Below are 12,473 nucleotides of genomic sequence, written 5' to 3' on the forward strand. Positions count from 1 at the left end.
AAAAAAAAAAAGTCTGTCAGTTAGTTTCAAACCAATTGCAGGCTGCCTGACCCAGGCCACTTTCAGAAAGTCTACAATTAATAATGAATGGTCAACAGAGTGAAAGCCTTCAAAAGGTCTGTGAAAAGGGCAGCACAATGCTGCCTTTGTCCATACCATTTACAATGCCATTTAACACCAAAGAAGCAGCAGAAATAGTGCTACAGTATGATCTGGCCTGAAGCCAGACTGATGGACACTTATACCTTTTTGAAGCTAGAAAATATCTAAGCTAATAAGCCTAGGCTACGTACAAAATCCCAGCAACTCATTTGCGTCAATTAATATTAATAATTAATATATAAACCAATGAAATTCCTGGTTAAAGATCCAATAACGAACCAGGTAACAAAGCATCTAACAGAAAAGTTAAATACTTTTTCAAATAAATTAAAACTCTAACTTTTTTATTTTGATACAAAATATTTTATTTCACAGTATCAAAGGTCAACAGTGAACCCTACAGAGATTCAAAAGGCATCAAGTAAACAAGATAGAGAGCGAGAGAAAAAAACGGTTTTGTTCGTAGTGAATTAAAACCCTCATTCGCTTGCGTGCCTCATGACGCACCCCAGTGTGCGTTGCATATCCAATGAGACTCTGGGTGGTTGTCCCACTGCAAATAAAGGGAGATAACGGGCTCTTAGTAGCGGCGGAAAACTTTTTATACTGACATGTTAGAGCAATGACTTTTGCGTAACGGTAAAAACTGGGACTAAGCTCCCAGCATGATATAGGGTTCTTACGGGAAGAGGAATAAGGAACGATTGCCACGGCCTGGTGGGGGTAAAGAAAGCAGTGAATCCGTTGAAGTTCAGAAAGAGAGAAAGAGCGAGCAAGATTTCCGAAAGTTGAGAGTAATCCAGAAACACAGCGGCGGTGGAAGAGCTAGTGTACCCATTTGAAAGATGAGCTTGATGTCTGCCATAGACACCAGTGCCTCCGTGTACCAGCCTGCGCAGCTACTGAATTGGGTCTATCTCTCTTTGCAAGACACCCACCAAACTAGCGCGTTTGACGCCTTTAGACCCGAACCCAACTCGTCCCACCCGGAGTTGAACTACTGCAAGACTCCCGCCGCGGACTTGAGCTCGTCCCTCAACTCCAATTATCTCAACAACTTTTTTCAGCTCCAGCGGAATGAGGTTAGAGACTGAACCGTCTGTTTGTTAAATGTTTAGTCTATTGCCACGTTAAGTAAATAGTTAATAGCCTACGATCTGTTTTTATTTGCATACATCCCATCGTATGTTGAACGCTGTTTTGCTAAATGTTTGAGGGTTTGCAACATTGACTATTCTGGTAGCCTACATAAAACCGCCATGGATATTACGAATATAGACAGAAATACGTGCTCATCAAGTTGTCAGACATATTACGGCAATATCTGATTCGATCATATTCAAACAGAAATAACGTCCATTTAGTAACAGACCTGAGTGCAACATGGATAATTCAGCATGCACAATTTTAGCAGAACTGGTTTTCTATTGCGCACAATTAATACTAGACTATGGCAACAAAACCAAAAAAGTAGACTATTTATTAAATGAATGCAATAACCAGGGATGGAATGACAAGAAGCACCGGTTCTAGTTCTTGAAGTGTAAAACACGGACTATAACCGTTTTAAACGCCTCAAAGCAAGCAGAATCAGTCCATCAAAGTTATATGTGCCTTTCAATTGGCTGTTAAGATGTTGAGTTAACACTTTGAGAGAAGTGTCTGACTCGGTTTAGGCGGTTTTAAAGGCGATTGTTTTGACTCAATGTTCAGTGCAGGCAAGGCCAGACTCGAGCGTGCCACACGTAGGAGCGTGACGCATCTGGGTCTGTGGTCTGCATGCTGATGTGAGAGAGAGAGAGATCGTAATTTCGGAGCGATGGACGGCTGACACGGAGAGAGATCCAGAGTAGAGAGTGTGGAAACAGTTCGTAGTGTACGGAGGCGACTAGGGTGATTCCGAGAGATGAGAGAGAGAGATGAGACGAGAAAGAGAGAAGAGAGTGGTAGAGAGATGACCGATGACGAGACGAGAGGGAGAGAGACGAGAGATGAGAGAGTTTAATGAGGAGGAGAGACGAGGAGAAGACAGAGAGAAGAGGAGGAGACAGAGACGGTGTTAGAGAAGGAGAGAAAGAGAGAGAGAGAGAGAGGAGGAGAGAGAGAGAAGAGGAAGATGAGAGAGAGAAGAGAGAGGATGAGAGACAGAGAGAAAGAAAGGAGAGAGAGAGAGAGAGAGAGGAGAGAGAGAGAGAGAGATGTATCTGTACATACAGTTGTATAGGTTAACCCACTTCTACCCTACAGGTTTGACTAGTTGTTTTACATTACAAGGATCTATTTCCTCGACTTATGCAAATAGATCAGGTTGTGCAAACAAACACAATACTTGTTTAAACACTTTCTATATTTATGGCATCATGGATATTTACAGGAAAACATGCCTTCAATGCAACTGATGGTCCAGACCATATGTGACTGCAAATGGCACCCTACTCCCTACATAGTGCAGAGAGAGAGCGAGAGAGAGAGAGAGAGAAAGTCGACAAAGACCATCAACAAAGTCGACAAAGACCATCAACAAAGTCGACAAAGACCATCAACAGAGTTAAAGAATTCTGTAGTAAACTGTAGAATACTATACTACACATTGTAGTATCCCTCGATAATGTGTAGTACTTAGAATAGCATTTTGTAGTATACTGTAGAATACTATAATAAATACTATTGTATTATGCACAAAAAAACACTACATTATTTTATATATAGTAAATACTACAGCATTTCATTTGCAAATACCTTGCCCATTCCCCTTCCCCATATCCCAATTTGTGCCACCAGTAAGTGACAAACCTACATGCCAAGTATAGACCATATATTGTGTTCCCTACAGGTTATAGAAAATAGCAGAAGCTCTGAAGTCTCCGTTCAGAACCGAATCCTAGTTACCTACAGGTTATGGAAAATGTGCTCTTTTAATATTTCACCAGTAAGGTTTCTTAAGGAGAAAGCCCCCCACTTATATTTCAAAGATAATAAACAAAAGCACTGTACTAAATATTACAGTAATGTCCCCAAAAAGTAAATACTACAGTATACTACAGGTCTGCAAAAACACTACAGTAAATACTACAGTATACCATACTACAATCTGAAAAAACACTACAATACTACAGTCTGCAAAAACACTGCAGTAAATATTACAGTACACTACTGTCCTCAAAAACACTACAGTAAATATTACAGTGCACTATTGTCCTCAAAAACACTACAGTAAATATTACAGNTATTACAGTGCACTATTGTCCTCAAAAACACTACAGTAAATATTACAGTGCACTACTGTCCTCAAAAACACTACAGTAAATATTACAGTACACTAATGTCCTCAAAAACACTACAGTAAATATTACAGTGCACTATTGTCCTCAAAAACACTACAGTAAATATTACAGTGCACTAGCGTCCTCAAAAACACTACAGTAAATACTACAGTATACTGTACTACAGTCTGAAAAAACACTACAGTAAATACTACAGTCTGCAAAAACACTACAGTAAATATTACAGTACACTACAGTAAATATTACAGTGCACTACTGTCATCAAAAACACTACAGTACATTTTACAGTACACTACTGTCCTCAAAAACACTACAGTAATTGCTACAGTATTTATAGTATAGTCAACTGTAAATACTACAGTATACTGCTGTAAATACTACAGTGAATACTACATTAATACTTCTATTCCTACCATTGTATACTTTTTATAGAGGCTTTTCAGCCATTTAACATAAACCAGGCCTCTGAAATATGGGTGTGGTTTTCATACATTAAAACCCATTGTGTAATGTCATACAATCCTACGATCCCCCTTGAGTAATGTCTTGCACACACACACACACACACACACACACACACACATACACCTATGCATGCAAGTGTGTGCACACACACAGATGCAATCACAATGCACACACGCATGCATGCGCGTGCACACACACACAGTCTGGAAACAGTTGAAGCAGAGGGGGATTTTTTTCTCCACCTCAATGCAACGCCAAGTACAACAACCCATTCCAGAGGCTTGATATGTTGGGATGAGTAATGTGCATTTGTTTTTGTTGTTGTTGTTGTCACTGACTTAAATGTAGTTGTTTTTTATCAGGTTTCCATCCAACCTTTTTAAAAGCACATGTCAAACAGCAAATTTGTCGGTAAACTTTCCAAGTGTCGACAAAACCAAATATGCTAGACAAGGTGGGATCTTTTTGTGTCTATAAAATGTAATATGCGAGAAATGTCGGTGGAAACACCTTTATGGACAAATATTGATATAATAACCATCATATTGAAGTAAACTTGAATCACGAGATGATATGGTGTGTGGTCCTCCCAAAACGACTCGGGAAAGCATACAGTTTATTAGGTTACAGATTAAATAAGTTATGATGAACTTCACAGGGTGGTGAAAGTGCACAGGGAAATGATGATCAATGTTCTGATCCAGAGCAAATAGGGTAAAGCCTTGCTCAAGGGCACATCGGCAGATTTCTTTCACCTAATTCACCTAGGGATTTGAACCAGCAACTTTTCGGTTACTGGCCCAATGCTCTTAACCGCTTGGCTACGTGCCACGCTATAAATCAGAAATGTTTCTGACAAAACCATCAGTAGATTTGAAAATCCGATGAAAACCAATTTAACTATATTTTTTATTCGGTACATGAGAATTTAAACGCAAAATGTATTTTTATGTGCACTACGTCAGCACGCAAAGCTTTTTTATCCGCAAAAGGACAATTTGATGGAAGCATCTCTGGTTGGAAAATGAGCATATTATTTTCATGCATATTTTAGAATATTCGCATGAAAATCTGTCGCAAATTGGATAGAAACCTAGCTAGTGTCTCATCAAATAAAATAAGTAATAAATTAAAGGCCCAGTGCTGTCAAAATTCAGTTTTTTCTGTGTTTATATCATATTGTACAACAGCTGATGAAACTAACACTGTAAACATACAGTTGAAGTTGGAAGTTTACATAAACCTTAGCCAAATACATTTAAACTCAGTTTTTCACAATTCCTGACATTTAATCAGAGTAAAAATTCCCTGTCTTAGGTCAGATAGGATCACCACTTTATTTTAAGAATGTGAAATGTCAGAATAATAGTAGAGAGAATGATTTATTTCAGCTGTTATTTCTTTCATCGCATTCCAGTGGGTCAGAAGTTTACATACATCAACTAGTATTTGATAGCATTTAAATTGTTTAACTTGGGTCAAATGTTTTGGGTAGCCTTCCACAAGCTCCCCACAATAAGTTGGGTGAATTTTGGCCCATTCCTCCTGACAAAGCTTGTGTAACTTTGTTGGGTTTGTAGGCCTCCTACCTTTCACACGCTTTTTCAGTTCTGCCCACACATTTTCTATAGGCTTGAGGTCAGGGCTTTGTGATGGCCACTCCAATACCTTGACTTTGTTGTCCTTAAGCCATTTTGCCACAACTTTGAAAGAATGCTTGGGGTCATTGTCCATTTGGAAGACCCATTTCGACCAAGCTATAACTTCCTGACTGATGTCTTGAGATGTTGTTTCAACATATCCACATAATTGTCCTGCCTCATGATGCCATCTATTTTGTGAAGTGCACCAGCCCCTCCTGCAGCAAAGCACCCCACAACATGATGCTGCCACCCCCGTGCTTCACGGTTGGGATGGTGTTCTTCGGCTTGCAAGCCTCCCCCTTTTTCCTCCAAACATAACGATGGTCATTATGGCTAAACAGTTCTATTTTTGTTTCATCAGACCAGAGGACATTTCTCCAAAAATAACGATCTTTGTCCCCATGTGCAGTTGCAAACCGTAGTCTGGCTTTTGGATGGCGGTTTTGGAGCAGTCGCCTCTTCCTTGCTGAGCGGGCTTTCAGGTTATGTCGATATAGGACTCGTTTTACTGTGGATATAGATACTTTTGTACCTGTTTCCTCCAGCATCTTCACAAGGTCCTTTGCTGTTTTTCTGGGATTGATTTGCACTTTTCGCACCAAAGTACGTTCATCTCTAGGAAACAGAACGCGTCTCCTTCCTGAGCAGTATGACTGCTGCGTGGTCCCGTGGTGTTTATACTTGCGTACTATTGTTTGTAAAGATGAACGTGGTACCTTCAGGCATTTGGAAATTGCTCCCAAGGATGAATCAGACTTGTGGAGGTCTCCCCAAAAATTTCTGAGGTCTTGGCTGATTTCTTTTGATTTTCCCATGATGTCAAGCAAAGAGGCACTGAGTTTGAAGGTAGGCTTTGAAATACATCCACAGGTACACCTCCAATTAACTCAAATTTTGTCAATTAGCCTATCAGAAGCTTCTAGATCCATAACATAATTTTCTGGAATTTTCCAAACTGTTTAAAGGCACAGTCAACTTAGTGTATGTAAACTTCTGACCCACTGGAATTGTGATACAGTAGATTATAAGTGAAATAATCTGTCTGTAAACAATTGTTGGCAAAATTATTTGTGTCATGCACAAAGTAGATGTCCTAACCGACTTGAAAAAACTATAGTTTGTTAACAAGACATTTGTGGAGTGGCTGAAAAACAAGTTTTAATGACTCCAACCATAAGTGTATGTAAACTTCCGACTTCAACTGTATGATATAAAAAAAATCTATGTTATTTCCTGATAGTTGCTGGTTCAAAATACAATTCACACAGGATCTTCTAATCAGCAGGTTGGCATGGACAGGATTTTCGTCTTTCCATGGTGACATCACCATGCGGTAAATTGGTTAATAGACCACTCCTAAAGAGTCATTGCTAAATTCTTGCTTGAGAAATAGTATTTTGCTAGGGGGGGGGCAACTTGGCCACTCGCTGCCTCATAGTATATGAGGCAGGAGAGGGGAAGAGAGGGCCTCTATGGTCACTTTATATAATGGCTAATGTACTGTATGGTTGACCTGTCTTCACTGATTTGATAGTAAGGCATATCAAGGCACAGAAATCTATATATAGAGTGTACACTATCTATACTATTCTGTGTCTATAGGGCCAGGAGTTTTTTCCCACCACTTGACCATGGCCCTTTTTCCTGATCGGGTCACTTTGTCAGTAAACACTCCTGGCCCTAGATAATGTGGCATAATATGTTTGTCAGATAGAACTGGCAACTTCCACAAGGAAGAACAATAGCAGAATATCAACAGGCAGTAGATAAAATCAATGGCAGATGGAAAGCCATGGAAAACATAAAGAAAGAAAGCTAATATTTTATTTATCCAGGGTAGAATCTAGTAAATGAACACGCACACACAAACGGATGCACGCACGCACACACACACACAGGAGCTGATAAGAGTTGATTTGAGCTGCCTCCCGGGCTGGTTAGGTAAAGACTAGGACCGACCTCTGCTACACTGTTGCCAAGTGTAAGATTTCTGTGCTATGCAACATAAGACATCAACAATAACAACATAGGTTCTCCCAAGGAGAGATATCATTCACAAAGACTCCAGTAACTTTCCATAACTCTGACAGTGTTGCCATATAGCTTGGATTCCTTCCATGTCTCAGTTTTAACAATGGACTATTAGGGCTATACATTGAAGAGGAGAGGTCATCATAACTAGGACCTGGAGTTTGTCTTAGGAAAAGCTATAAATAGGCCTAGAAATTAGGGTTAGGTCTCATGGTCATGAAAAACTATGGGCCCTATTACAAGGGTCATGTCACATACAGGAAAAACTCCTGTCCCTCACCGTAAACAGAGGTTGAACCTACTTACCTAATTCATTGTCACTTCTATGCCAATATTTCAATGGAGGACAAAGTGAATAAAAAGGTTTTTAAAAATGTATTCTCTCCTTCAGTTTGCTAATGGAAATTGATATTCAGAGTGCGTTAAGCAGACACTGGAGCACCAATCTCACGCAACAATTGACTGGCACAACTTCTCAGAGTGAGCCACAAACCATCCTCATGGCGTGATACTTCAAACAGATCTGGGAACATAATAGCCTGGTCTCAGATCTGTTTATGCTGTCTTGCCAACTCCTATCTAGCCATTGTCACGCAATACAACATAAACAGATCTGGGACCAGGCTATGAACACCATGTCTCTCTCTCTCTCTCTCTCTCTCTCTCTCTCTCTCTCTCTCTCTCTCTCTCTCGCCTCTTCTCTCTCTCTCTCTCTCTCTCTCTCTCTCTCTCTCTCTCTCTCCTCTCTCTCTCTCTCTCTCTCTCTCCTCTCTTCTCTCTTCTCTTCTCTCTCTCTCTCTCTCTCTCTGTCTGACTGTAAGTCATCCTTCTCTAAAGTCCTGTCTTCCTTTGTGACATCCCCAGTACTTTTCCAGTTCATAAGCAACAGCTGGACTGAGCGCCAGATGTGCTGAATTTAATGAGAGAAAAGACGGAGGGCATAGGACAGTCAACGGAAATTGGTGATTAAACTCAACAGCATCGCAAATGAAAAAATATCCATATTGTTTCATTAGTGGTATCATGTATCCATAGGTTGTCAAACTACTCTGTAAGCATGATAGAGGGGAGTTGCAGGTGTTCTTCAGAAACATACTCATAAAGCTCGGTGCTCTGCCACAAAAGTAATGATGGAATAAGAAATCCTTAAAATCCTGACATTAGGAAGAACAGGCGGCACTTCAAACTTTGCATTAAGTTACTACAATAAAGGCATCATCACCTCATTTTCATATCTTCCTTTATTCTACATTTCTTGTCATGTTTTTTTCCCTGCATAATATGCCAACCATGTTTTCCTGTCTCTCCTTGTTCCAGGCATTGAATAACAGGGTATATAAAAATGTCTCACCATACGACTCGCTCAACAACATTGTTGATGGACTCAACTCCTTGACGGACCACTTCTCCGACCTCTCCCTCTCCTCAGAGCCCCGCAAGCCCAGCAAAAGACCCCCGCCCAACTACCTATGCCACCTCTGCTTCAACAAGGGCCACTACATCAAAGACTGCCCCCAGGTAGGACACAGACAGTCCTTATTCATTCACATGCATGTTTGTTTGTTCATTCATTCATCCATCAATCCATTTTTTGGAGTCCTACCTCTAATTCTATTGTTTCAGTATCTTTTGATTTCAAAATGCTACTGGCTGCACTCGAGAGTCAACATGGCGTCCTTTGAGTCATGTGACCATATTTCCAGCCAATCATGTCACTATTTAAGTTGACCAATGGCTGTGCGGCGGTGGCATCTGTGTGATGCTCTGACCTAATTGTCAGACAGACATTCCTATGTCCTCTGTGATCATGAGTGTGTGTTAGTTGCGCAGACGGACAGACTACTGAACTTCACTATGAGGGAGGAAGAGTAGGGTGAAGTTTGCCCCTAGTTGCTGATCTTGGGTCAGTTTAGCATTTCCCCCACTAATGGTTAATGTTAGGATTGGGGGAGGGGAGGGTGATCCTAGATCTGTACCTAGGGGAAACCAATCAGAGTAAGGAACCAGCAGGGAAGGTAGGTTATATAACGTATGTTGTATGTATACAAAATACATTTTATCATCAGCAGAATTCATTGAATCATTAGCCAGGAGATTTCATTTGTTAAATTTCTTCTGTCATAAAGCTAATCGACCTGGCCCGGGTATCTTGGAAGGATATTGACCTCATCCCGTCAGTCGAGGATGCCTGGTCATTCTTTAAAAGTAATTTCCTCACCATCTTAGATAAGCATGCCCCGTTCAAAAAATGCAGAACTAAGAACAGATATAGCCCTTGGTTCACTCCAGACCTGACTGCCCTTGACCAGCACAGAAACATCCTGTGGCGGACTGCAATAGCATCGAATAGTTCCCGTGATATGCAACTGTTCAGGGAAGTCAGGAACCAATACATGGAGTCAGTCAGGAAAGCAAAGGCTAGCTATTTCAAGCAGAAATTTGCATCCTGTAGCTCTAACTCCAAAACGTTTTGGGACACTGTAAAGTCCATGGAGAACAAGACCACCTCCTCCCAGCTGCCCACTGCACTGAGGCTAGGTAACACGGTCACCACCGATAAATCCATGATAATCGGAAATTTCAATAAGCATTTCTCAACGGCTGGCCATGCCCTCCTCCTGGCTATTCCTTCACCCAAATCCAGATAGCAGATGTTCTGAAAGAGCTGCAAAACCTGGACCTGTACAAATCAGCTGGGCTAGACAATCTGGACCCTCTCTTTCTAAAACTATCCGCCGCCATTGTTGCAACCCCTATTACCAGCCTGTTTAACCTCTCTTTCGTATCGTCCGAGATCCCTAAAGATTGGAAAGCTGCCGCGGTCATCCCCCTCTTCAAAGGGGGTGACACCCGAGACCCAAACTGTTACAGACCTATATCCATCCTGCCCTGCCTTTCTAAAGTCTTCGAAAGCTAAGTTAATAAACAGATCACTGACCATTTCGAATCCCACCGTACCTTCTCCGCTGTGCAATACGGTTTCCGAGCCTTTCACGGGTGCACCTCAGCCACGCTCAAGGTACTGAACGATATCATAACCGCCATCGATAAAAGACADTACTGTGCAGCCGTCTTCATCGACCTGGCCAAGGCTTTCGACTCTGTCAATCACCTTATTCTTATTGGCAGACTCAATAGCCTTGATTTTTCTAATGACTGCCTCGCCTGGTTCACCAACTACTTTGCAGACAGAGATCAGTGTGTCAAATCGGAGGGCATGTTGTCCGGACCTCTGGCAGTCTCTATGGGGGTACTACAGGGTTCAATTCTTGGGCCGACTCTTTTCTCTGTATATATCAATGATGTCGCTCTTGCTGCGGGCGATTCCCTGATCCACCTCTACGCAAACGACACCATTCTGTATACTTCTGGCCCTTCCTTGGACACTGTGCTAACTAACCTCCAAACGATCTTCAATGCCATACAACACTCTTTCCGTGGCCTCCAACTGCTCTTAAACGCTAGTAAAACCAAAGGCATGCTTTTCAACCGTTCGCTGGCCGCACCCGCCCGCCCGACTAGCATCACCACCCTGGACGGTTCTGACCTAGAATATGTGGACAACTATAAATACCTAGGTGTCTGGTTAGACTGCAAACTCTCCTTCCAGACTCATATTAAACATCTCCAATCCAAAATAAAATCTAGAATTGGCGTTCTATTTCGCCTCAAAGCCTTCTTCACTCACGCCGCCAAACTTACCCTAGTAAAACTGACTATCCTACCGATACTCGACTTCGGCGAGGTCATCTACAAAATAGCTTCCAATACTGTACTCAGCAAACTGGATGCAGTCTATCACAGTGCCATCCATTTTGTTACCAAATCATCTTATACCACCCACCACTGCGACCTGTATGCTCTAGTCGGCTGACCCTCGCTACATATTCGTCGCCAGACCCACTGGCTCCAGGTCATCTATAAGTCTATGCTAGGTAAAGCTCCGCCTTATCTCAGTTCACTGGTCACGATAACAATACCCACCCGTAGCACACGTTCCAGCAGGTATATCTCACTGATCATCTCCAAAGCCAACACCTCATTTGGCCGCCTTTCCTTCCAGTTCTCTGCTACCAGTGACTGGAACGAATTGCAAAAATCGCTGAAGTTGGAGACTTTTATTTCTCTCACCAACTTTAAACATCAGCTATCTGAGCAGCTAACCGATCGCTGCAGCTGTACATAGTCCATCTGTAAATAGCCCACCCAATCTACCTACCTCATCCCCATATTGTTCTTATTTACTTTTCTGCTCTTTTGCACACCAGTATCTCTACTTGCACATCATCATCTGCTCATTTATCCATCCAGTGTTAATCTGCTAAATTGTAATTATTTGCTCCTATGGCCTATTTATTGCCTACCTCCTCATGCCTTTTGCACACACGTATATAGACTTTCTTTTTTTTCTACTGTGTCATTGACTTGTTTATTGTGTTATTGGCTTGTTTATTGTTTATTCCATGTTTAACTCTGTGTTGTTGTCTGTGTCACACTGCTTTGCTTTATCTTGGCCAGGTCGCAGTTGTAAATGTCAACTAGCCTACCTGGTTAAATAAAGGTGAAATAAATCAAAAATAAGGTATTTGTAACTGCTTAAACGTCAGACATAAGATGTCTATTGGTCACATCGGTGTGTTGTGTAACTATAGAGGCGATCAGGTTGGTAGTATGCACAACTTTCAAAGAAAAACATTCCTTTGTATCTGTTTGAGTGTGTAATCTTGTTGAAACAGCTTTGAATGCATAATCAAAGTGGCTAGTGTTTCAACGGCAAGGTTTGGACCAAAAAAATTGTTTGATGGGAAGAATATCCCATAGTTCATACTTTTCCCCTCTCGGTTTTCAAATATTTTAGTATTTTATGACGCAGGTCTCTCTGTAAAGAAGACAAGTCTAACCATGGCAAATTAGCAGCGAGTTCCAGCTGTGAGGTCCCATGGGTAAC

The 12,473-nt window shown here is 41.4% G+C and overlaps 1 protein-coding gene across 1 annotated transcript in view; it reads left to right on the forward strand.

Annotated features, from left to right (window-relative positions):
• Positions 1 to 657: 657 nt before the first annotated feature.
• zcchc24 (zinc finger, CCHC domain containing 24) overlaps positions 658 to 12,473 on the forward strand; it is a 51,728-nt gene continuing 39,912 nt past the window's right edge. The window contains exons 1-2 of the mRNA XM_024009021.2: positions 658 to 1,184; positions 8,843 to 9,043. Of these exons, the coding sequence (XP_023864789.1) occupies positions 948 to 1,184; positions 8,843 to 9,043 (438 nt within the window). The 5' untranslated portion in view covers positions 658 to 947. The remainder of the gene's footprint in view (positions 1,185 to 8,842; positions 9,044 to 12,473) is intronic.

Source organism: Salvelinus sp. IW2-2015, linkage group LG18, assembly GCF_002910315.2.
Source record: "Salvelinus sp. IW2-2015 linkage group LG18, ASM291031v2, whole genome shotgun sequence".
Taxonomy (NCBI): domain Eukaryota; kingdom Metazoa; phylum Chordata; class Actinopteri; order Salmoniformes; family Salmonidae; genus Salvelinus; species Salvelinus sp. IW2-2015.